The 27,697-nt window shown below is 37.5% G+C and overlaps 1 protein-coding gene across 1 annotated transcript; it reads right to left on the bottom strand.

The window, feature by feature from the left end:
- Window positions 1-406: 406 nt before the first annotated feature.
- LOC128655305 (C-C motif chemokine 20) lies at window positions 407-6,352 on the bottom strand. Its single transcript, XM_053708955.1, has 4 exons — window positions 6,273-6,352; window positions 2,666-2,777; window positions 899-973; window positions 407-726 (listed from the first exon to the last, which is right to left on the bottom strand). The coding sequence occupies exons 1-4, from the start codon at window positions 6,337-6,339 to the stop codon at window positions 663-665; spliced, it is 318 nt and encodes a 105-aa protein (XP_053564930.1). The 5' UTR covers window positions 6,340-6,352; the 3' UTR covers window positions 407-662.
- Between the last annotated feature and the right edge of the window lie 21,345 nt (window positions 6,353-27,697).

Raw genomic sequence — 27,697 nt, 5'->3', positions numbered from 1 at the left:
CCATTACGTCTAGGATAACAGATTCAGGATTATTGATAAATTATAGCATTTCATCTGCATATAGGGAAAGCTTTACGTTAGAATACTGTATTGGGATACCTTCCATAATAGATTGCAGTTGCTCAGCTAACCGTTCAATAGCCAAGTCAAACAACAAAGGCAATATTTTTTTCCAAGATAATATTACTGAGATATACAGTATATCATTCATATGGAGATGCACCATATGCTAGTGATTGGAAACAATTGTACTGTCATCATATACAGTTGATATTGATACTACAATTTAAAAACAGTTTTAATAAACTTAAAACTAACAAAGATTATTTCTTAAAAATAAAATCAAAGAGGTAAAGGAAATTATAAGAATATCTTAGTTCTGATTATTTAGTAATACAAATGCAAATTTGATTATTTACAGAGAATTTTATTTTAGATATAAATTTATTTATATAAAATGAGGAAAAACAGAAATTCTTATGCAAATGTATTATACAGCAAAATATATAGTACAAAAGTCAATAACGTAGAAAATATGTCTGCTCTATCAAGCAAATGTAGTAGTGACACAATATGATCAAAAAAGTATATTAAAACGTTTCTGAAAAAAAAAACACATATATTGCTTCTTACAATTTTAGCAAAAAGTAATTTTACAAAGCTTAGTTTTTTGTGATGTTGGTTTTATCCGTTAGGTATTTTTCAACGTATTTTCTTCTTCTCAAACTGAAATAAATAAAAATAATGAGAAATAGTTAATAAATATATTATGCTTGAATTTTTTATATATATGAAATATTTTATTGCCTAATAAAATATATTCATATTATAAATAATATTTTAGTATGCTTATTACTATGCTCTGTGTCTGCCATAAAAAAAAAAAAATATTTCCTACCTAAAGTCCTTAACAGCTTTAATGACCCATGGATCATCTGGATTTGCGCAAACTCTAAATTTTCTGGTTATGAATCTGTGATAAAAAAAAAAAAAAAATGTTTAAAAAGGACAATTATTATTTTATTATTTATTAAGCAACATCATTTACACTCCAAGTTGTGAAATAAATTATAAAACAGTTACTGATTAATTTATTTGCTTAAAAGAGATTCCATAATAAATATTGAAGTCTAAATATATTTGTGTATTAATGCTACAGACACTACCATGAGCAGGATGAAAATTATACAGATTATGTCCCCTATAAAGGGTTTAATAATTACTAACTAAACAGATGAATACTAAAATAATAAAATATTTAGTTTATGATTAGCCAGTCTTTGCATTTACATTATTTTCCATGTTATGGATTACTCATTAGCTCATAATTTTTTAGCTCAGAAGTTCCAAGCTATTTTAAGAGATATACTTTTGAAATTTTTGCAACACCCAGTATTTATACTTATATGCTTACAATACTCAAAATACTAATAATGTAATGTTATATATAATGTAGATAGGATGAGCAATGTTATTACAAGAAAAGAATACCACTGGTTAAAAAATATAGTTTGCAAAAAAGTAAAATACATAAATAAAAAATAAACATTCAGCTAGTTTACAGTAACTGCCAAAAACCCCCACAATATTCTTCTAATGTTTATGCCAAATTTAAACTCAATAATGTTATTATAAGTAATTAAAAAAAACTTCATATGATGATGCACATATTATAATTAAAAAAGATGACCCTGATAAGTAACAGGTTAATAATGCAGCTGTAATATACATCTTTATTCAGAGGCACACCAATTTTGTATCATATTTCTTTTCAAGTCCAGAGTAATAAAGCTTTTTTTCTTTTTCTTTCTCTCTTTATATCATTTTATAAATGTGTCCAGTCATGGTGTTAAAATTAATTATTCCCTCAGTGTCCAGAGAAAGATCATACATTTAACTATATAACTGCTACAGAATTCATTTTAATTTAACAAGTTCATATTCATGTTCAGTGACAAAACTTGTTGTTAGAATAGTAGTTCATTTTAATAACTTTCTTGTGAGGTTGTTCTTATGTTAACTCAAATGCAAAACTAGCAAGAATATTGCAATATGTAGTGATCTATTTTTATTTGACTAACAAGTTATCATGAAAGACACAATTTTGAGTTTACGCTCTTCATCTGGTCTGTGATAAGAGGCTGTATGTAGTGGCTTAGAAATAGACAGAAATGTAGAGGTTTAAATGTTATAAAGTGTATTAATATAACAATGTTGGATGTGCAAAGCTGGGGAATGGGTAGTAAAGACATTATCTTTTTAAACAATAACAATTTTGGTGTTGACTTTCCCTTTAATTGTGTGTGACAAAGAGATCTGTCCCATTACTGGTGTCCTGACCCTCTAGCTGAGAACTTCATAGTTACTTTGCGTAATAAAATGACAATGCAGTAGTACTTACACTACTGTATCATATGACAGCCATCAGCCAATCACAGACTCATTTGTGTATAGAATGTGAATGCTTGAATGTACTCAGTAGTAGATGGTGCCTCAGAAAGTGTGCACATTAAAAGACTGCACAATTTGATAATGGAATTAAATTGGAAAGATAATTATTTTTTAATAGTAGTTTTGACTTTAGTGTCCCTTTAAGTAAACAAATATATATTGTTATAAAGATGTTACTTGTCTTTACAAGCATCAGAAAAAAGGCTTTACTTACATGACAGCGTCGATATCGCAAACTTCATAGGACCTTTGCATGGTGAATCCTTTAATTACCTTTAAAGGTAATGGTTTCTTGGTGTAACTATAGCAGCAATCAGGTGGAAATGCTGTGAAAACAAAACAAAAAAGAGTGTGTGAGGCAATGTCTTCTATTCACATCAGTCTAACTGCTTTATAATAGAGAAGTTAAATAACTCAGCTTCCCATATTATTCTAAATATCATACTTAGCAATGTATCTAACATTTATATTACCAAAGATATGACAATGAATTTTCTTACAGCGACATGAAACCAATTTTTTTTTTCATGATTCAGATAGATCATACAATTTTGAACAACTTTCCAAGTTACTTTAATTATCTAATTTGCTTCATTCTCTTGGTATCCTTTGTTGAAGGAGCAGCACTGCACTACTGGTAGCTAGCTTAAAGCCAAAGGCAAGATGCATATATGTGCAGCCACCAATCAGCTGTGTCTGAGTCTACCTAGGTATACTTTTCAACAAGGGACACAAGAAGAAGAAAATAAATTAGATAGAAATAAATTGGAAAGTTATTTAAAATGACATGCTCTATCTGAATCATGAAAGAAAAAAGGGTTTCATGTCCCTTTAACTCCACTTCCTTTGATAGTAAACACTTTGCTGTATTTGTAAAGTTATCTGGGCACTACATTTAATGCCTAACATCTTATTGTTAACTTATCTTGTCTTTTTTTTGTTGACAATCTGTGTCAAGACAAGAGACATACAAATGTTTAGTTAAAAAATGGCCAGTATATATATATATATATATATATATATATATATATATATATATATATATATATATATATATATATATATATATATATATATATACTGTATATATAATTACCTAACGTAGCTTAATATCTGTAGGAAAAAAGTGACCTGATATCCGAAGAGACAAGGCAATTTCACAATTATATACATAAACTAAACAACAAATGTTTTGAGGTATTGAAGTTCTAGAGATGCCTATTCATAAGTAGAAAATATGTGTATTTTTTGGTTGCAATACTTTCTATCTGCTCTGTTTTCCTTCTCTACAATGAATTGATTTAAGGTAATCGATGTAGTGCCACCTTATCTATTATATTCTGATTATCCTATTTGGTGTACATGGCGCACATTTCAGCATGATATTATCTGCAGCCCCCGTTAATGTGTTGTTTGAACAAAATATTAGTTTACAAAAGTTTGAAGTAAAAAAAACAAAAAACAAATACATAAATGCAAATATTACTGTGATTTATTATTTGCCTATTTTACTATTAATCATTTAAGTTTAACCCCTTAACGACCAACGACGTATGGGGTACGTCCTGCAAAAAAATGCAGTTAATGACCAAGGACGTACCCCGTACGTCGTTGGTCTTTGAAAGCAGTGGAAGCGATCCTGATCACTTCCAACTGCTTTCATGTTATAGCAGTGATGCCTCGATATTGAGGCATCCTGCTATAACATTTTTTAGCCGTCCGATGCAGAGAGAGCCACCCTGTGGCCCTCTCTGCATCGGCCATTGATGGCCATGTTCGTTGGTGGGTGGGGGCGGGATCGAGTGCGGGCGGGTGCGCGCGCGTGAACTGGAGCGGGTGCGCGTGCGTGCACGAGAGCGGGCGCGAGCCCTACACTATGGAACAATGATGGTACTCGGTGGGAGTGAGGGTGGGCATCTCAAAACTGTTTAGCGATCTGGCAGGGGTTGGGGGTTGAGGGAGGGCAGCTACACTACAGAAAATAGTATTTTTTTTAAAAAAAATAAAAAAAAACATATTTGATTGCAAACTGGGCACTGGCAGACAGCTGCCAGTACCCAATATGGCGCAATAAGGCAGAGAGAGGGGGGTTAGAGAGCTGTTTGGGGGGGGGGATCAGGGAGGTTGGGGGCTAAGGGAGGATACTACAGAACATAATTATTATTTTTAAAAAAAAAAAACCCCAAAAAACTCTTATTTTAGTACTGGCAGACTTACTGCCAGTACTTAAGATGGCGGGGGACAATTGTGGGGTGGGGGAGGGAAGAGAGCTGTTTGGGAGGGATCTGGGGGTGTGATGTGTCATGTGGGAGGTTGATACCTACACTAAAGCTAAAATTAACCCTGCAAGCTCCCTAAAAGCTCCCTAATTAACCCCTTCACTGCTGGGCATTATACACGTATGGTGCGCAGCGGCATTTAGCTGCCTTCTAATTACCAAAAAGCAAAGCCAAAGCCATATATGTCTGCTATTTCTGAACAAAGGGGATCCCAGAGAAGCTTTTACAACCATTTATGCCATAATTGCACAAGCTGTTTGTAAATAATTTTAGTGAGAAACCTAAAATTGGGAAAATTTTACGTTTTATTTTTATTTGTTCGCATTTGGCGGTGAAATGGTAGCATGAAATATACCAAAATGGGCCTAGATCAATACTTTGGGTTGTCTACTACACTACACTAAAGCTAAAATTAAAACTACAAGCTCCCTACATGCTCCCTAATTAACCCCTTCACTGCTGGGCATAATACACGTGTGGTGCGCAGCGGCATTTAGCGGCCTTCTAAATACCAAAAAGCGATGCCAAAGCCATATATGTCTGCTATTTTTGAACAAAGGGGATCCCAGAGAAACATTTACAACCATGTATGCCATAATTGCACAAGTTGTTTGTAAATAATTTCAATGAGAAACCTAAAGTTTGTGAAAACATTTGTGAAAAAGTGAACATTTTTTTTTATTTGATCGCATTTTGTAGTGAAATGGTGGCATGAAATATACCAAAATGGGCCTAGATCAATACTTTGGGATGTCTTCTAAAAAAATATATATACATGTCAAGGGATATTCAGGGATTCCAGACAGATATCAGTGTCCCAATGTAACTAGCGCTAATTTTGAAAAAAAGTGGTTTGGAAATAGCAAAGTGCTACTTGTATTTATTGCCCTATAACTTGCAAAAAAAGCAAAGAACATGTAAACATTGGGTATTTCTAAACTCAGGACAATATAGAAACTATTTAGCATGGGTGTTTTTTAGTGGTTGTAGATGTGTAACAGATTTTGGGGGTCAAATTTCGAAAAACTGCGTTTTTTTCCATTTTTTCCTCATATTTTATAATTTTTTTTATAGTAAATTATAAGATATGATGAAAATAATGGTATCTTTAGAAAGCCCATTTAATGGCGAGAAAAACGGTATATAATATGCGTGGGTACAGTAAATGAGTATGAGGAAAATTACAGCTAAACACAAACACCGCAGAAATGTAAAAATAGCCTTGGTCCCAAACGGACAGAAAATGGAAAAGTGCTGTGGTCATTAAGGGGTTAATCACAGTCTAACTTTTTAAAGACTAAATGCTTCTGTTATATTTAAAGGTAAATATAACTGGAGATGTGAGAAATTACTTTAAAACAGCTCATTATATAACACATGCTTTTGTAATTCTTTATCACAAATGATTGCTGTAAAAGAATAAATGTTTAAGATGTCAAATGAATGGTCCTTGGATGTTTCCTATCTATACATTTTAATTCTCTTAGTGCTGAACTGATGTTGACAATAAACCAGAATGAAACACACAAGACAAACGCTTACCTCCCACAGTGTTGGTGAGATACAGTGCCAGCACACACAGCAAGGGAAGGATGTAGATGCCAGACATATTGCACAGTAGGCAGGTGATGAGCTTTATTACTTGAAAGGGAATTGAGTATATTTATACTTACAGCCAGGTGAGCTCCTCCTTCAGCTTAAACGTACTCATTTGGGGACTTCCCTGTTACTTTATTCTTTCCACTATGGTCACAATGAACACCCACAATGGCAAGAATGTCAGTGTGGAAAATATTCTTGATGTTTTACAGTTCAATAAACATTAACAGAACTGAAGTATTATGGAGAAGTTACATCATTTTTATATATGCAGAGTAAAGCACACTTCAGCAATTAAAGGGACGGTCTACTTGAACATTTTTATTGTTTAAAAAGATAGATAATGCCTTTATTTCCCTTTTCCCTTTAGTTCCCTGATTACCTTGTATCTAAGCCTCTGCAAACTGACCTATCTCAGTTCTTTTGATAGACATTTATCCCCTTCACTACTGGGACTTTCAGAGAAAAACTTGCCAATTTTTTTTAGCATTTTTGCTATATTACTCCATTTAAATAGAAATAGAGCCTTGATTTACTTACCTCTCAAAAATATATTTTTTAGACATCCGAAGGTATTGATCTATGCCCATTTTGGTATATTTTCACTGCCAAATACGATCAAATAAAAAAAAATTGTTAACATTTTCTCAAACTTTGGGTTTCTTACTGAAATTATTCACTTTTATTATTCCCACCCCCTGATCCCTACCTGATCTCTCCCAAACAGCTCTCTTCCCTCCCTCACCCCCTACTGGTCACACCAAATCTTAGGTACTGGCAGACAGTCTGCAGGGTAGGATACTCCCTTAACCTCCAACCTCCCTGATCCCTCCCAAACACTAGGCGCTAGAGACAAATCCGAACGATTATCTGATTGGTTGTGCATCCGGTTACCTCACGGAGACCCAGACCAATCAGATCATGTATTAACAGCCGAGGGCAGATATGCTCCAGAGAGTTCTGTTCTAATCAGAGCCTCTGGTGCTGCAACTGCCTCTGGGATCCTAACCATGGGTCCCCCCCCCCACGTGCTTTTAAAAGTACCCGGACAGACCGGACTGTTATCCGATGGTCATTTGTCTGTCAGATAACAGTTCGGTCTGTCCGAGAACCTTTAAAAGCACATGAGGGGGGGTTGGACCCATGGTTAGGTTCCCAGAGGCAGTTGCAGCACCCAAGACTCTGATTAGAACAGAACTCTCTGAAGCGTATCTGCCCTCGGCCGTTAATACATGATCTGATTGGTCCGTGTCTCTGTGAGGTCACCAGATGCACAACTAATCGGATAATGGTTAGGATTTGTCACTAGCGTCTCGTTCTCAAACAGCTCTCTAACCCTCCCCCCTCTAACTAGTGCCATATTAGATACTGACAGCTGTCTGCCAGTACCTATAAAACCCCTTTTTATGTAATTTTTTTTTTAAATTCTGTAGTGTAGTGGTCCCACCACCTCCCTCCTCCCGCAGTCGCAAGTTAGAGAGTCGGGACCCCCCTTTATTTTCATTTTCTGTAGCTTAGGGTAGGGCCCTCCACCTCCCTCCCCCTCCCTCTCCCTCCCCCCCTCTCCTCTGCTGGGCTGCCCACCCGCTTCCCACCCTTCCACCCACACCTCCCGCCGTCACCAGCAATGATCGTTACACTGTATGTGTCACCGTCTATAAAGATCAGGCATCTACCCTCATATGGAACCGGAGCTCCATATATAACTCTACGGAAGTGAGCACAATGTTATCTATATGACACACATAAACTAACTGTGAAAAACTATCAAAATGCACAAAGATAAGAGGCGGCTTCAAAGGCTTAGAAATTAGCATATAAGCCTATATAGGGTTAACTTTCAAAAAAGAATACTAAGAGAACACAGCAAATTTGATGATAAAAGTAAAATGAAAAGTTGTTTAAAATTGCATTCCCTATCTAAATCATGAAAGTTTAATTTTTAATTGACTGTCCCTTTAAGCACTGCATACAATATAAATGTCTTAGCATTCAAACTGGCATTCCTCACACAAATTTGCATTGTTTTGCAGTCTAGGGATATACCCCTTGATTTTTCTTTTTTTAAATAATATTTTTTTTTTCTCCTTTGCTGTGGCTAGTTATGGACAGGTATACATCAGCCTGCACTAATCAAACAATCACTGTGTAGATGGGTGCAAGATCACTGAGGGGGAAATACAAAGCCACAATTTCCATAGTTTAATTACAGGAAAAATTGGCTAAGTAAACTGGCAAGGTAAATTGCAAGGTTTGTATGCTATACTTACTTAGCAATTATATGGGGAATTACATTTTGAGTTTAATAAAGCTAAAAATAAGTTAATTACCATATTATAATTACTAGACTGATACTAGGCTGAAATAGCCTATATGTCTACATTGTCATATAGGCTATATCATGTTAAAATAACCACATTAACATTTGCTTGGTAGTTTCCTTAAAGAGACATGAAAACCAATTTTTTTCTTTCATGAGTCAGATAGAGAATACATTTTTAAGCAACTTTCCAATTTACTTCTATTATTTAATTTGCTTCCTTCTCTTGTTATCATTTGCTGAAAGGTTTATCTAGGAAAGCTCAGGAGGTGGCTGCATATATATATATATATATATATATATACACCAATTGTCATTGGCTTACAGTTGTGCATTGCTGCTCATTCAACAAAGCATACCAAGAGAACGAAGAAAATTTTCTAATAGGAGTAAATTAGAAATTGGGTTTCATATCCCTTTAATGAAGACACTGGGCGCGATCCGATATACGGCGCAGGTTTCGGCGCAAGCGTGGAAACCTGCGCCGCCCGTAGTTTCAGCTCGCACAGCGAGCTATCACATATACGGCGCCAGCAGTTGCTAAAGTGCCGTAAGTCTGACCAACTAGCGATGTCTAGAAATCTGCATAATTACACATTTCTGGAGTCGCCAGTGACTTACGGCACTTTAGAAACTGCCGCCTCTTAAAAAAACTGACTAAATTATAAAATTTCCCGTAACTGTCTAACACACCTCCCAAACATAGCCCGACACGTATACCCCTCTATCCGCATTCCCCCTCTCACTCCTAACAATAAATGTATTAACCCCTAAATCCCCGCTCCCGGACCCCGCCGCCACCTATATTAACTGTTTTACCCCCTAATGTGAGCCCCCTACACCGCCGCCACCTCTATTATATATCTAACCCCCTAATGTGAGCCCTCTACACCGCCGCCACCTATATTATATATCTAACCCTCTAATGTGAGCCCTCTACACCGCCACCACCTATATTATATATCTAACCCCCTAATGTGAGCCCTCTACACCGCCACCACCTCTATTATATATCTAACCCCCTAATGTGAGCCCTCTACACCGCCACCACCTATATTATATATCTAACCCCCTAATGTGAGCCCTCTACACCGCCGCCACCTATATTATATATCTAACCCCCTAATGTGAGCCCCCTACACCGCCGCCACCTATATTATATATCTAACCCTCTAATGTGAGCCCTCTACACCGCCACCACCTATATTATATATCTAACCCCCTAATGTGAGCCCTCTACACCGCCGCCACTTCTATTATATATCTAACCCCCTAATGTGAGCCTCTACACCGCCGCCACCTCTATTATATATTTAACCCCCTAATGTGAGCCCCCTACACCGCCTCCACCTCTATAATATATCTAACCCCTAATGTGAGCCCTCTACACCGCCGCCACCTCTATTATATATCTAACCCCCTAATGTGAGCCCCCTACACCGCCGCCACCTATATTATATATCTAACCCCCTAATGTGAGCCCCCTACACCGCCGCCTCCTATATTATATATCTAACCCCCTAATGTGAGCCCTCTACACCGCCGCCACCTCTATTATATATCTAACCCCCTAATGTGAGCCCCCTACACCGCCGCCACCTATATTATATATCTAACCCCCTAATGTGAGCCCCCTACACCGCCGCCACCTATATTATATATCTAACCCCCTAATGTGAGCCCTCTACACCGCCGCCACCTCTATTACAATTATTAACCCCTAATGTGAGCCCCCTACACCGCCGCCACCTCTATTAAAATTATTAACCACTAAACCTAAGTCTAACCCTAACACCCCCTAATGTAATTATTATTAAAATAAATCTAAATAATATTAATAATATTAACTAAATTATTCCTATTTAAATCTAAATACTTACCTATAAAATAAACCCTAAGATAGCTACAATATAATTAATAATTACATTGTAGCTATTTTAGGGTTTATATTTATTTTACAGGTAACAAACGCCTAGATTTAGAGTTCTGCGTTAGCCGTCCAAACCAGCGTTAGGGGGTCCTAACGCTGGTTTTGGCCGCCTGCTGGTATTTAGAGTCAGTCAGGAAAGGGTCTAACGCTCACTTTCCAGCCGCGACTTTTCCATACCGCAGATCCCCTTACGTCAATTGCGTATCCTATCTTTTCAATGGGATCTTTCTAACGCTGGTATTTAGAGTCTTGGCTGAAGTGAGCGTTAGAACTCTAATGACAAAACTCCAGCCGCAGAAAAAAGTCAGGAGTTAAGAGCTTTATGGGCTAACGCCGGTTCATAAAGCTCTTAACTACTTTGCTCTAAAGTACACTAACACCCATAAACTACCTATGTACCCCTAAACCGAGGTCCCCCCACATCGCCGCCACTCTAATAAAAATTTGTAACCCCTAATCTGCCGACCGCACACCGCCGCAACCTACATTATCCCTTTGTACCCCTAATGTGCTGCTCCTAACGCCAACCCCTATATTATATTTATTACCCCCTAATCTGCCCCCCCCCGAACGTCGCCGCTACCTACCTACACTTATTAACCCCTAATCTGCCGACCGGACCTCGCCGCCACTATAATAAATGTATTAACCCTTAAACCGCCTCACTCCCGCCTCAAAAACCCTATAATAAATAGTATTAACCCCTAATCTGCCCTCCCTAACATCGCTGACACCTAACTTCAAGTATTAACCCCTAATCTGCCGACCGGACCTCGCCGCTACTATAATAAATGTATTAACCCCTAAAGCTAAGTCTAACCCTAACACTAACACCCCCCTAAGTTAAATATAATTTTTATCTAACAAAATACATTAACTCTTATTAAATACATTAATCCTATTTAAAGCTAAATACTTACCTGTAAAATAAACCCCAATATAGCTACAATATACATAATAATTATATTGTAGCTATTTTAGGATTTATATTTATTTTACAGGCAACTTTGTATTATTTTAACTAGGTACAATAGCTATTAAATAGTTAATAACTATTTAATAGCTACCTTTGTTATTTTTTTAGGGGGCTTAGAGTAGGTGTAATTAGTTTAAAATTCTTGTAATCTTTTTTTATTTTTTGTAATTTAGTTGATTTAATTGTAGATAATTGTAGATAGTTTAGTTAATTAATTTATTGATAGTGTAGTGTTAGGTTTAATTGTAACTTAGGTTAGGATTTATTTTACAGGTAATTTTGTACTTATTTTAACTAGGTAGCTATTAAATAGTTATTAACTATTTAATAGCTATTGTACCTAGTTAAAATAAATACAAAGTTGCCTGTAAAATAAATATAAATCCTAAAATAGCTACAATATAATTATTATTTATATTGTAGCTATATTGGGGTTTATTTTACAGGTAAGTATTAAGCTTTAAATAGGATTAATTTATTTAATAAGAGTTAATTTATTTCGTTAGATAAAAATTAAATTTAACTTAGGTTGGTGTTAGTGTTAGGGTTAGACCTAGCTTTAGGGGTTAATACATTTATTATAGTAGCGGCGAGGTCCGGTTGGCAGATTAGGGGTTAATACTATTTATTATAGGGTTTTTGAGGCGGTTTAGGGGTTAATACATTTATTATAGTGGCGACGAGGTCCGGTCGGCAGATTAGGGGTTAATAAGTTTAGTTAGGTAGCGGCGACGTGGGGGGGGCAGATTAGGGGGTAATAAATATAATATAGGGGTCGGCGATGTTAGGGGCAGCAGATTAGGGGTACATAGGGATAATGTAGGTTGCGGCGGTGTACGGAGCGGCAGATTAGGGGTTAATAATAAAATGCAGGGGTCAGCGATAGCGGGGGCGGCAGATTAGGGGTTAATAAGTGTAAGGTTAGGGGTGTTTAGACTCGGGGTACATGTTAGGGTGTTAGGTGCAGACTTAGGAAGTGTTTCCCCATAGGAAACAATGGGGCTGCGTTAGGAGCTGAACGCTGCTTTTTTGCAGGTGTTAGGTTTTTTTCAGCTCAAACTGCCCCATTGTTTCCTATGGGGATATCATGCACAAGCACATTTTTGAAGCTGGCCGCGTCCGTAAGCAACGCTGGTATTGAGAGTTGAAGTGGTGGTAAATATGCCTGTACGCTCCCTTTTTGGAGCCTAACGCAGCCCTTCAGAGAACTTTAAATACCAGCGTTGTTTAAAAGGGCCTTTGCCCCAAAGTAATCAGCTCTTTTACCTGTGAAAAAAAGAACCACCGCCCCATTACAACCCACACACCCCTACTCTAAAACCCACCCTATCCCCCCTTAAAAAAACCTAAGTCTACCCCCCAAGTAGTCCTTACCTGTCCTGAAGACCGGCGGAGAAGGTCCTATTCCAGGTGGAGAAGTCTTCTTCCAGGCGGCGACCTCTTCTTCCAGGAGCCAGACGGCGCGGAGCGGAGAAGTTGAAGACCGATGGACCGCGGAGCTGAAGACCGTCCTCTCTGGAACTGAAGACCGGCGATGCAGGAACTGAAGAACGGCGACTCTGGAATTGAAGACCAGAGCCATGAAGCGTGGAGGATCCTCTTCATACGATCGCCCCCGTACACTGAATAGGAATTCAAGGTACGCGATTAAAAATGGCGTCCCTTGAATTCCTATTGGCTGATTTGAGCCTTCAAATTCAAATCAGCCAATCGGATGAAAGCTACTTTAATTCTATTGGCTGATTTGAATAGCCAATAGAATAAGAGCTACTGTAATTCTATTGGCTATAGGAATTCAAGGGATGCCATTTTTAATCGCGTACCTTGAATTCCTATTAAGTGTACGGCGGCGATCGTATGAAGAGGGTCCTCCACGCTCCATGGCTCCGGTCTTCAGTTCCAGCGTCGCCGATCTTCAGTTCCTGCATCGCCGGTCTTCAGTTCCAGAGAGGGCGGTCTTCAGCTCCGCGGTCATCGGTCTTCAACTTCTCCGCTCCGCGCCAGCTGGTTCCTGGAAGAAGAGGTCGCCGCCTGGAAGAAGACCTTCTCAGCCGGTCTTCAGGACAGGTAAGGACCACTTGGGGGTTAGACTTAGGTTTTTTTAAGGGGGGATAGGGTGGGTTTTAGAGTAGGGGTGTGTGGGTGGTGGGTTGTAATGGGGGGGTTGTTCTTTTTTTCACAGGTAAAAGAGCTGATTACTTTGGGGCAATGCCCCACAAAAGGCCCTTTTAAGGGCTGGTAATAGAGCTGATTACTTTTTGTAATTTAGTTTAGGGTAGGGACATTTTTTTATTTTGGGGGGCTTTGTTATTTTATTAGGGGGCTTAGATTAGGTGTAATTAGCTTAAAATACTTGTAATCTTTTTTTATTTTTTGTAATTTAGTGTTTGTTTTTTTGTTATTTAGTTTAGTGTATTTAATTATATTTTAGTTTAGATAATTGTAGTTTATTTAATTAATTTATTGATAGTGTAGGTGTATTTGTAACTTAGGTTAGGATTTATTTTACAGGTAATTTGGTAATTATTTTAACTAGGTAGCTATTAAATAGTTATTAACTATTTAATAGATATTGTACCTAGTTAAAATAAATACCAAGTTACTTGTAAAATAAATATAAACCCTAAAATAGCTACAATGTAATTATTAATTATATTGTAGCTATCTTAGGGTTTATTTTATAGGTAAGTATTTAGATTTAAATAGGAATAATTTAGTTACTATTATTAATATTATTTAGATTTATTTTAATAATAATTACGTTAGGGGGTGTTAGGGTTAGACTTAGGTTTAGAGGTTAATAATTTTAATAGAGGTGGCGGCGGTGTAGCGGGATAACATTAGGGGTTAATAATTGTAATAGAAGTGGCGGTGTAGGGGGATTACATTAGGGGTTAATAATTTTAATAAAGGTGGCGGCGGTGTAGGGGGATTACATTAGGGGTTAATAATTTTAATTGAGGTGGCGGCGGTGTAGAGGGCTCACATTAGGGGGTTAGATATATAATAGAGGTGGCGGTGTAGGGGGCTCACATTAGGGGGTTAGAAATATAATAGAGGTGGCGGCAGTGTAGAGGGCTCACATTAGGGGGTTAGATATATAATAGAGGTGGCGGCGGTGTAGGGGGATCACATTAGGGGTTAATAATTTTAATAGAGGTGGCGGCGGTAAAAGGGGGATTACATTAGGGGTTAATAATTTTAATAGAGGTCGCGGCAGTGTAGAGGGCTCACATTAGGGGGCTAGATATATAATATAAGTGGCGGCGGTGTAGGGGGCTCACATTAGGGGGTTAGATATATAATAGAGGTGGCGGCGGTATAGGGGGCTCACATTAGAGGGTTAGATATATAATATAAGTGGCGGCGGTGTAGAGGGCTCACATTAGGGGGTTTGATATATAATATAGGTGGCGGCGGTGTAGGGGGATCACATTAGGGGTTAATAATTTTAATAGAGGTGGCGGCGGTAAAAGGGGGATTACATTAGGGGTTAATAATTTTAATAGAGGTCGCGGCAGTGTAGAGGGCTCACATTAGGGGGTTAGATATTTAATATAGGTGGCGGCGGTGTAGAGGGCTCACATTAGGGGTTAGATATATAATATAGGTGGCGGCGGTGTAGAGGGCTCACATTAGGGGGTTTGATATATAATATAGGTGGCGGCGGTGTAGGGGGCTCACATTAGGGGTTAGATATATAATAGAGGTGGTGGCGGTGTAGAGGGCTCACATTAGGGGGTTAGATATATAATAGAGGTGGCGGCAGTGTAGAGGGCTCACATTAGGGGGTTAGATATATAATATAGGTGGCGGCAGTGTAGGGGGCTCACATTAGGGGGTTATCATTTTAATGTAGGTGGTGGCAGGGTCTGGGAGCGGCGGTTTAGGGGTTAAGCACTTTATTAGGGATTGCGGCGGGGGATTGCGGTTGACAGGTAGATAGACATTGCGCATGCGTTAGGTGTTAGGTTTTATTTTGCAGGTAGTTTAGGGAGTTACGGGGATCAAATACTCAGCGTAAGGCTTACTACGCCTGCATTTTGTGGCGAGGTGAAAATGGAGTAAGATTTCTTCATTTTCGCCACGTAAGTCCTTACGCTGTATATTGGATACCAAACTGCGCGGGTTTGGTATACCTGTCTATGGGCCAAAAAACTACGGCCGAAGGCAGAAATATATGAGCGTAACTTCTAGGTTACGCCGTATATAGGATACCAAACCAGCGCAAAATTTGGCGTCGCCGGCTTTTGCGGGCGACGCTGCATATCGGATCGGGCCCACTGTATTATGTCTGCTGGGAGGTGACTGCAGATTAGTGAATTAGTGCTTTTATGTCATCCGATAAACATATGGCTGATAATTAACTATGTACCAGACAATATTTCCCATCTAAAGAAATGTTAGTCTATGTCATATTAACCTAAAACTTACTAATATGCTATCACTGTGTTTGAGGTTTTGCATAAAAGTTCCAAGGGGAACTGTGTTTTACCAACTAAGGTTATATACACAACATAATCAGCGTTTAAAGGGACATGAAACCCAAAATGTTTCTTTCATAATTCAGATAGAGAATAACATTTTTTAAAAAAAAAAATCCAATTTTTTATCTATTCTCATATTTTTTTTTGTTTAAGAAGTACCTTGCTAGTTAGAACTAAATGACAGGAAATAGTGCAGCTATCTTGAGATCTTGCTAATGTATAACATTGTTGCAAAACTGCTGCCATATAGTACGGCAGATGTGCACACTCCTGAGCTTACCTTCCTGGTTTTCAACAAAAGATAACAAGAAAATGAAGACAATTTGTTAATAGAAATAAATTGTAACTTTGTTTAAAATGTTATGTTCTATCTGAAACGTGAAAGAAAAAAATGGATTTATGTCCCTTTAACCCCTTAGTGACCAGACCATTTTTCAATTTTCTTACCGTTAAGGACCAGGGCTATTTTTACATTTCTGCGGTGTTTGTGTTTAGCTGTAAATTTCCTCTTAGTCATTTACTGTACCCACACATATTATTTCTCGCCAATAAAAGGACTTTCTAAAGATACCAGTATTTTCATCATATCTTATTATTTAATATATATATATATTTTTTTTTAAATATGAGGGAAAATGTTTACATGTTCTTTGCTTTTTTTGTAAGTTATAGGGCCATAAATACAAGTAGCACTTTGCTATTTCCAAACCATTTTTTTTTTTTTCAAAATTAGCGATAGTTACATTGTAACACTGATATCTGTCAGGAATCCCTGAATAACCCTTCACATGTATAGATTTTTTTAGTAGACAACCCAAAGTATTAATCTAGGCCCATTTTGGTATATTTCATGCCACCATTTCACCACCAAATGCGATCAAATAATAAAAATCGTTAACTTTTTAACAAACTTTAGGTTTCTCACTGACATTATTTACAAACAACTTGTGCAATTATGGTACAAATGGTTGTAAATGCTTCTCTAGGATCCCCTTTGTTCAGAAATAGCAGACACCTGGCACCTCCTCGGTCGTTAAGGATGCAGAAAATTAGTTAAACATTCTACTTATATATCTTATTTTCACAATAAAAACATTTACAAGTTAAATATTTAGATTAGATTTGTTTTGAGAACAATAGTAACAAATGTGAATTTTCAGAGAGTTGTCTAAAGGGACATGAACTCTAACATTTTTCTTTCATGATTCAGATAGAGCAGATACGTTTAAACAACTTTCTAATTTATTTCTATTATCAAATTTCCTTAGTTCTCTTTTTTTGAAAGCATGGAGGTAAGCTCAGGAGCGTGCACATGTCTGGAGCACTATAAGGAAGCAGTTTAGCAAGAATGTTATCCATCTGCAAGAGCACTAGGGGGCAGCACTATTTCCTGCCATGTAGTGCTCCTGGTGACTACTTAGGTATCTCTTCAACACAGAATATGGTGGTAATGAAGCAAATTTGATAATAGAAGTAAACTGGACACTAAACAGTGTATGCTCTGTCTGAATCACACAAAACAATGTGAGTTTCATATCCCATTAAGCTGACTTTGTGTTTAGCCCCTTTGCAGACATTCAAGCCATAGTGCAATAATAGCATTCAGATCAGAGCATTTTGTTTTCACACTTTTATGTCTGCTATATATTTGACATTAATAAATGAGCACACTGTCAAATACAACATTGCTGCCGCACAGTGCTCCAGACACGTGCAGGCTCCTGAGCTTACTTCCCTGATTTTTAACAAAAGATACCAAAAGAACAGATTACATTTGATATTAGAAGTTAATGTATAGAGGGATAGATATGATTGGGAGGTCTGTTACAACTTTCTAATTAAGGACTCATTAGCTTATTTATCTGTATTAACACAATGGTTAGTACTTAGAAAGAGCAATTTAAAAGAAACATTTTGTTACCTATCTCTTCCAACCCTTCACCCACCACTGGGAACTTGATGGCTGCTTGCTGCCTTTTGCTTGCATAGCTTTTCTATAGAGAATACTAAAGTATTCATATTTTCAATTTGATACACTCCAACATGTAAAGCAGATCATTGAGAACATATTAAAAAAACAAATAAAAATGTACAGTGTCTCTTCAATTTTGACTTTCATGTCACTTTAAATGTAAAAAAAAAAAAATTGATAATGAGGAAATAAAAAAATCCAATACTTTAGAGTCTGGTGTGCGAAAAGTTTCAAATTTAACTAAGGTGGTTTTTGGCTTCCTGTTATGACATTTCAGTGCATTAAATGTGCCACTTTTTTTTTAATTACTTTATTGCAAGAAAATTGTAAATTGAACAATACAGATGTCTAATTTTCATCAGGTAACAATAAGTGGGCTTTAATGAATAACATAATTATCATAGATATTACTCATGCAAATAGACAACTTAATTGACAAGCAAATTGTGTTAAGATATAGATTCAATATAGATATCCAGTTTTTTTTTGTAACCTAACTGTAACTTAGTCATTAAACTAATATTAAACTTAAAACCTTTGAAAACAAAAATATATCATAGGCTGTGTTTTAATAAGTCTGTATTAACAGAAAAGCAAGAGCTAAAATAAATTCAGACTGTCAATAAAATTAGGTTATTGGTTAACGTCCGCTACAGGAAAGCACCATTTCCATCTCATTTGCTCTTCCAGAATATAAGTGGATGAAGCAAATGGGGCCACCACTTGAGCCTTTATGCAAATGGGCAAAGTAAAGATAAATGTTTCCCATTTCTTGAAAAAAAACTTTGAATGCGGTGTGGTATATCCCCCTTTACGTCAGTTTGTTCTATTAGCAGTTGTTTTTTCTATTTGAGCTAAAGCATTTGTAAGGTGGGGGAGACTCTGTCAACCACAAGGTTAAAATGAGCCTTCGTGCCAATAATATTATATTATTAATCAATTTGCTCTTACTCACTTCCCCCTCTCCACCAACCAGCAAGAGGAGCCTCTCCCAATTCAAGCGAATATGTTGGTTTGTTATCAAACAGATCCAAAAGTGCAACATAATGGGGTAATTTCATAACAGGTGAGCAAAGAAAGTATCGGGGAATAGACATTTTTAACAAATATTTGTAGCTGAGTTTGTCCACTTAGACCATTGCCTTGGGGTAATATATGCCCTATGCATTAGTTTATATTGGGTCTCTTGAAGGTCAACCGAGATAGTTTCAGACCTCAATCTCTCAAAACTATGAATGATGTTCCCCCCTATTCCAGATTTTGCCTCCATCATGAAGTCATACATTAAAGATATAAAACTATATCCTTGTCTACACAGCGAATATAAAGTATCCCAATGGGATGTATCCCAAATGGTTATGTCTTGTCTAATTAGCTTATTCATGTAGTGTCGAGTTTGAAAGTAGACAAAGCAATGTCTTGGTGAAATATTAAAATTCTCCTTTAATTGGTTAAAAGTCAGTATGCATTCATGTTTTGTATCTAACAACTCCCCTACTGTAACTAAACCCAATGTCTCCCATTGATTATAAGGGCCAGCCATCACGCCAGGTATAAAGTCGAGGCTGCCTCGTAAGGGAGTAAGTTTTATGCTTAAACCCAGATTTCCCCACAACTTTGACATTTTCTGCCATGCAACAATAGGCCCTCTAAATATAATGATATTCTTAATTTTATCTTGGTATCTTGTAAGATTAAGAAAAGGGAGGGATACTAATGCCAAAGGTGTTGTAAGGCCCCCTTCAAGGATTCCTAACATAAAATCTTCAGTGTCTGTCAAAAATCTAGCTCAATCTTCGACAGAGCTGCCAAGTTATACCACCATATTTTAGGTAGTTGTAATCCTCCCCAATGAGAAAAATCAAATAATTTGTACAAGCCAATTATTTTATTTTTATTTTGCCATAGAAGGCTTGAATAGGCAGTTTGGATTCTTTGAATGTCGGTATTAATAGTGGGATTGCTTGTCACATATAATAGTTGTGGAAATACTATCATCTTAATAAGTTCCTCCTGGCCTGATAGAGATATTAAAAGATGTAACCATTTGTTTAGTGTCTCTTCAGTCTATTAGATAATGGGGAAAGATATTAAGATTATACCAGAGGGATGGGTTTTGAGCAGTATGGATACTTAAGTAAGTAAAAGAATATGTGACTATTTGAAATTGTGAATCAAGGACTGAACATACTCCCAAATTGCAAATTTTTTTCAATTATTTCCAGAATAAAAGATTCAGGAGTATAGATGAATAACAGCATTTAATTTGCATATAGGGAAAACTTTACGTTAGAAGACTGTATTGGATTACCCTTCATAATAGATCGCAGTCGCTCAGCTAACGGTTCAATAGCCAAGGGGATAGTGGACAGCCCTGTCTGCTGCCACATTCTAGTTGGAAAGAAAGAGATATCAGACCATTCATTGCAAGGGAGGCATGAGGTTGATTGTGTAATTTACTTAATAGTTTCAGAAACCCTCCTTGAAATCCAAACCTCTCCAGTGTCTGGAAGGTAAAGATAAGACCATTCAACTCTGTGGAATGCCTTTTCGATGTCTAATGACAAGAAGCAGGCATGTGACAGAGCCACCCCAGTCCCAGTGTAGGGGCAAGTTCAACACGTAGCAATTTATAATATTCAATAGGCAGCCCATCGGGGCCTGGTGATTTACCTGAGGGGGAGGTTTTTATGGCTTGCTGTACGTCATGTATGGTATTAGCAACTCCAAAAAGAACATGCAAAAAGTAGCGTTACCTAATAAAGATATAGCCAGTGATTAAAGGTATAAAAAACAAGGGGATATAAAAATCACCCAAAATAATAATAAAAAAAAAAACTAATACCACAATACATTTTCCTGTGAAAGTAACACACAATACACCGTGGTGTTATAATGAATAGTCTCAAGAGTTCACACTGTGATAGTGGAAAATATATTAAAATGTTACAAAGTTCAATTCTTCAATCTTTGCAGACAGTATTAAAACTCCAAAGTTGTAGCCAGGCTGATCCTTTGCATAAAGTCATCGATGCACTTGTAAAAACACTATAAAAAACACTATGAAGTGCTCCTACAACTCACGGTAAAGGTACATGATTTATTAAATAAGTTCCCCTAAAATAGACAGACACTCACGGGATAAAAATACAACACACCAGGCAATTTATCAAGCTCCATATGCCCCGTGTTTCCATCGAGCCTTCAGAAACAGAAGTTATGAAGCAGCGGTCTAAAGACTGCTGCTCCATAACCTGTCCATCTGCTCTGAGGAGGCGGACAGAAATCAACCCGATCAAATACGATCGGGTTGATTCACACCCCCGTAGCGGCCGTATTGCACCAGCAGTTCACAAGAACTGCTGGTGCAATGATAAATGCCGACAGTATATGCTGTCGGCATTTATCGATGTGCAGCAGACATGATCCGCAATATTGGATCATGTCCGCTCGCACCATAATAAATATGCCCCACCATGTAAGATGTGGATTCAGGAGTGTAACTCCATAGTACTGTGTATGCCCTGGGATAGCAGCATTCATATTGTAAACTTGTTCTGATAAAATATGGGGCAAGCATACCATTTCCCAAAATGTAGCCTGGTTAGAGACATCTACATTCTGTTTTGTTTGCTAATATTCCTGAAACCCCTTAGCTATCTCAGTAGTAATCAGTCTTCAAACCCCTTTTATTTTTAAGACCTGAATGTAAGATCTAGGAGAGTAAGCTCCAACTACATTTGCTAACAACTTTTCTGCTTTATTGCCCATGCAATAAAATATGCCTTGTTTATGGGTATGATATATGTCTCCACTGAAGCTAAAAAACAGTCTCTTTCTGATTTCTTGATATAGTAAGCAGATGTAGTTGTTTTGTTGGGGTTCGCTAAATATTTGCTATAAGCACTAGTGACTTTATTGGACAGAAGCCGAGATGTCTGTTTCTTTGTCCTACAGTAATTTGCTATATAAGCTGTATTTCACCTCTCATGACTGCTTTGGAGGTATGCCAAAATAAATCACATCTGGATTGAGCATCTACTATATGAGAGGAATATTCATTCCATTTAATTTGTAAATGACATTTGAATGCTTGACTATGAGTAGGAAATCTTCAGGGTTTTTTAGATCGTCATTCTTATCAAGTGTTAGCCATATTGGGGCGTGGTCTGAAATAACTATATTGGAGATTCCCACATCTAACTTATTGGTGTTGACTAGAGGGGAAATTTGAAAATAGTCTATCCTTGATAATGTTTGGTAAGTTTTTGATAGACATGTGTTTTGGTCTGTCTGTGTTCCCTTAATCTTGCCCTTTTGTTTTACTTTTTTGGCAGGGTCATGGAAGGGGTCTAGTGGCATTCTTTGGGCAATATTAAAATCTCCCCCTATGATCAGTGGTGCCTCTGCCTACGATACTAGTTTGGATTGAAAGCAGATCCAAAACTATTTTTTCCTACTGTTTGGACTATAAACATTACATAAACAGTATGGGGTGCCCAATAGGTTGATATCTAAAATAATTAATCTACCCTCCCTATCATTCATGGTATTAATAACTTAATTAATATCACTACACCTTTTTTATTCCCAGTATCTGGTGCATAAATCACAGTACCCACCCAACCTTTTTCAAATTTTCATGCTCACTATCAGTGAGGTAAGTTTCTTGGAGGAGGGCAATGTCAGCATTCATAACTTTTAGATAGGTAAGAATCATAGGAGAGGATATCCCATCTACATTCCATGAGATGTTTCAGGTTATGGTTAACACTCATCAATCAAAACATTATGGATGCAATACATGAGTGAGCAATAACAGGCAATCTATAGAACAACCCATGTTAAATAAACTAGACAATCTGTAAAGCTCAAAGGTATGCTCAACCCCACCAAGGGTCCCACAGGTTTGACCCAGTTCAGAGGTGTCCTGTAGTCTATATAATAGGACATGTACATTTCACAAGGGGATCATCCTTATTGCCCCTTGCCATTGCCAGAGTAGGGGAGCAAAGCCATAGAGGCCTATTTATCAAGCCGTCAACTGTGCGGCATTCGCTGGCACCAATACGCTCGCCTGACATCGCCTAACATCGCGGCCTTGGACCTGAATATGCTCTCCAAATTTAACCAAAAAGCTGTCAAAAAGCCGCACACCAAGTACGGGGTGATGAGCAGCAGACTGTTGTTAACTGACAGTCATCGATCTCACTGCTCTTTGGCTTTTTTACAGCTTTATTTGTATACTGTCACTAAGCACCGCCACTATACTAAACTGTTTAACCCCTATCCCGCCACTCCCAGACCCCGCCGCAACTAAATAAAGTTATTAACCCCTATCCTGCTGCTCCCGGAGCCCACCGCAACTCTAATAAACTTATTAACCTCAATCCCGCTGCTCCCGGACCCCGCCGCCACCTACATTATGTTATTAACCCCTAAACCGCCAGCCCCCCACATCACCATAAACTAAATTAACCTATTAACCCCTAAACCTAACAACCCGCTAACTTTATATTAAATATTAACTCATCCCTATCTTATAATAAATTTAAATGTAACTTTAGATTTAAATTAAACTATATTAAACTACAAATTAAATTAACTATATTATATATTTAAACACCTAACCCTACTCAAATAATTTAAATCTACAATAAAAAATTACAAAGTTACAAAAAACTAAAAAATAAACACTATGTTACAAAAACAAACACTAAATTACACAAAATAAAAAATAAATTATCAAAGATTTAAACTAATTACACCTAATCGAAGAGCCCTATGAAAATAAGAAAGCCCCCCCAAAATAAAAAAACCCTAGCCTACAATAAACTACAAATAGCCATTGCAAGGGCCTTTTGCGGGGCATTGCCCCAAAGAAATCAGCTCTTTAACCTGTAAATACAAATACAAACACCCCCCCAACAGTAAAACCCACCACCCACACAACCAACCCCCCCCAAATAAAAACCTAACTAAAAAAACCTAAGCTCCCCATTGCCCTGAAAAGGGCATTTGGATGGGCACTGCCCTTAAAAGGCCATTTAGCTCTATTGCAGCCCAAACCCCTAATCTAAAAATAAAACCCACCCATACACCCTTAAAAAATCCTAACACTAACCCCTGAAGATTCACTTACAGTTTTGAAGATCCGACATCCATCCTCCAAGAAGCCGGGAGAAGTCCTCATCGAAGCCGGCAGAAGTCTTCATCCAGCTCTATTGCAGCCCAAACCCTAATCTAAAAATAAAACCCACCCAATACACCCTTAAAAAATCCTAGCACTAACCCATGAAGATTCACTTACAGTTTTGAAGATCTGATATCCATCCTCCAAGAAGCCGGCAGAAGTCTTCATCGAAGCTGGGAGAAGTCTTCATCCAAGTGGCCGAAGTCTTCATCCAAGCCCACAGAAGTCTTCACCCAGACGGCATCTTCTATCTTCATCCAAAAATTATGTCATCTTGGATGACGTCACTTAAAGGAACCTTCATTCGTCGGGAGTCGTCGGAAGTAGAGGATGCTCCGCGCGGGATGTCTTGAAGATGGACCCGCTCCTCGCCGGATGGATAAAGATAGAACATGAAGACTTCTGCGGGCTTGGATGAAGACTTCGGCCGCTTGGATGAAGACTTCTGCCAGCTTCTTGGAGGATGGATGTCAGATCTTCAAAACGGTAAGTGAATCTTCATGGGTTAGTGTTAGGATTTTTTAAGGGTGCATTGGGTGGGTTTTATTTTTAGATTAGGGTTTGGGCTGCAATAGAGCTAAATGCCCTTTTAAGGGCAATGCCCATCCAAATGCCCTTTTCAGGGCAATGGGGAGATTAGTTTTTTTTTTAAGATAGGTTTTTATTTGGGGGGGGTTGGTTGTGTGGGTGGTGGGTTTTACTGCTGGGGGGGTATTTGTATTTTTTATACACAGGTAAAAGAGCTGATTTCTTTGGGGCAATGCCCTGCAAAAGGCCCTTTCAAGGGCTATTTGTAGTTTATTGTAGGCTAGGGTTTTTTTTTTATTTTTGGGGGGCTTATTTATTTTCATTGGGCCCTTAGATTAGGTGTAATTAGTTTAAATCTTTGATCATTTCTTTTTTATTTTGTGTAACTTAGTGTTTATTTTTTTTTGTAACAGTGTTTATTTTTTTTGTAACAGTGTTTATTTTTTTTTGTAACTTAGTTGTTAGTTTTTTGTAACTTAGTTGTTAGTTTTTTGTAACTTAGTAATTTTTGCTAGTAGATTTAAATAATTTGAGTAGGGTTAGGTTTATAAATATATAATACAGTTAACTTAATTTGTAGTTTAATGTATTTTAGTCTAATAGTTATGGTAGATTAATTATTAGTTTAATATAGTTTAATGCAATTTATTATAATAGGGTAGATTAATTATTAGTTTAATATAGTTTAACGTAATTTAGTATAATAGTTAGGGTAGATTAATTAATAGATTAATATAGTTTAATTTAATTCTAAAGGTAAGTTTAAATTTATTATAAGATAGGGATGAGTTAATATTTAAAGGGACACTAAACCCAATTTGTTTCTTTCATGATTCAGATAGAGCATGCAAATGTAATCAACTTTTTAATTTACTCCTATTATCAAATTTTCTTTGTTATCTTGCTATCTTTATTTTAAAAGCAGGAATGTGATGCATAGGAGCCGGCCCATTTTTGGTTGAGAACCTGGGTTATGCTTGCTTATTGGTGGGTAAATGTAATCCTCCAATAAGCAAGCGCTATCCATGGTGTTGAATCTAAAATGGGCTGGCTGCTAAGATTTACATTCCTGCTTTTAAAATAAAGATAGCAAGAGAACGAAGAAAAAATAATAAGAGGAGTAAATTAGAAAGTTGATTAAAATGCCATCCTCTATCTGAATCATGAAAGAAAAAAAATTGGGTTCAGTGTCCCTTTAACCCCTTAATGACCACAGCACTTTTCCATTTTCTGTCCGTTTGGGACCAAGGCTATTTTTACATTTTTGCGGTGTTTGTGTTTAGCTGTAATTTTCTTCTTACTCATTTACTGTACCCACACATATTATATACCATTTTTCTCACCACTAAATGGACTTTCTAAAGATACCATTATTTTCATCATATCTTATAATTTACTATAAAAAAAAATTATAAAATATCTGTTACACATCTACAACCACCAAAAAACACCCATGCTAAATAGTTTCTAAATGTTGTCCCGAGTTTAGAAATACCCAATGTTTACATGTTCTTTGCTTTTTTTGCAAGTTATAGGGCCATAAATACAAGTAGCACTTTGCTATTTCCAAACCACTTTTTTCCAAAATTAGCGCTAGTTACATGAGAACACTAATATCTTTCAGGAATCCCTGAATATCCCTTGACATGTATATATTTTTTTTTAGTAGACATCCCAAAGTATTGATCTAGGCCAATTTTGGTATATTTCATACCACCATTTCACCGCCAAATGCGATCAAATACAAAAAATCGTTCACTTTTTCACAAACTTTCAGTTTCTCACTGAAATTATTTACAAACAACTTGTGCAATTATGGCATAAATGGTTGTAAATTCTTCTCTGGGATCCCCTTTGTTCTGAAATAGCAGACATATATGGCTTTTGGCGTTGCTTTTTGGTAATTAGAAGGCCGCTAAATGCCACTGCGCACCACAAGTGTATTATGCCCAGCAGTTAAGGGGTTACTTAGGGAGCTTTTAGGGAGCTTGTAGGGTTAATTTTAGCTTTAGTGTAGTGTAGTAGACAACCCCAAGTATTGATCTAGGCACATTTTGGTATATTTCATGCCACCATTTCACAGCCAAATGCGATCAAATTGAAAAAAAAAGTTAAATTTTTCACAATTTTAGGTTTCTCACTGAAATAATTTACAAACAGCTTGTGCAATTATGGCACAAATGGTTGTAAATACTTGTCTGGGATCCCCTTTGTTCAGAAATAGCAGACATATATGACTTTGGCGTTGCTTTCTGGTAATTAGAAGGCCGCTAAATCCTGCTGCGCCTCACACGTGTATTATGGCTAGCAGTGAAGGGGTTAATTAGGGAGTTTATAGGGAGCTTGCAGGGTTAATTTTAGCTTTAGTGTAGAGATCAGCCTCCCACCTGACACATCCCACCCCCTGATCCCTCCCAAACAGCTCCCTTCCCTCCCCCACCCCACAATTGTCCCCGCCATTTTAAGTACTGGCAGAAAGTGTCTGCCAGTACTAAAATAAAAGGTTTTTTTTTAAAAAAAAATTTTTTTAGCATACTTACATATGCTACTGTGTAGGATCCCCCCCTTAGCCCCCAACCTCCCTGATCCCCCCCAAAACCGCTCTCTAACCCTCCCCTCTGCCTTATTGGGGGCCATCTTGGGTACTGGCAGCTGTCTGCCAGTACCCAGTTTGCAATAAAAAGTGCTTTTTTGTTTGTTTGTTTTTTCTGTAGTGTAGCTTCCCCCCCCCCCCACAGACAAACCCCCACCACCTTGCTGATCGTATTTTTTGTTGTTGACATTTTTGATATTTTTTATTTTCAGCATTTTCTGTAGTGTATCGGTTCCCACCCGCTCCCTCCCCGTGCACGCGCCCGCCCCCACCCTCCCGTGCGTGCACGCGCGCCCCCAGCCACCCCCGCCCACGATCCCGCCCCCCTTCACATAACCAGGGCCATCGATGGCCGCCACCCGTCTCCCG

This window comes from Bombina bombina, chromosome 4 (genome assembly GCF_027579735.1).
Source record: "Bombina bombina isolate aBomBom1 chromosome 4, aBomBom1.pri, whole genome shotgun sequence".
Taxonomy (NCBI): Eukaryota; Metazoa; Chordata; class Amphibia; order Anura; family Bombinatoridae; genus Bombina; species Bombina bombina.
This window is presented reverse-complemented; position numbering and strand designations above follow the sequence as displayed.

Excerpts from the sequence above, each read along its gene's own strand:
- LOC128655305 (XM_053708955.1), bottom strand. The coding sequence starts at position 6,339 with ATGTCTGGCATCTACATCCTTCCCTTGCTGTGTGTGCTGGCACTGTAT. Across the intron at positions 974-2,665 it reads TGCGATATCGACGCTGTCAT|ATTCATAACCAGAAAATTTA; the intron begins GTAAGTAAAGCC and ends TTTTTATCACAG. Across the intron at positions 727-898 it reads AAAGCTGTTAAGGACTTTAG|TTTGAGAAGAAGAAAATACG; the intron begins GTAGGAAATATT and ends TATTTATTTCAG.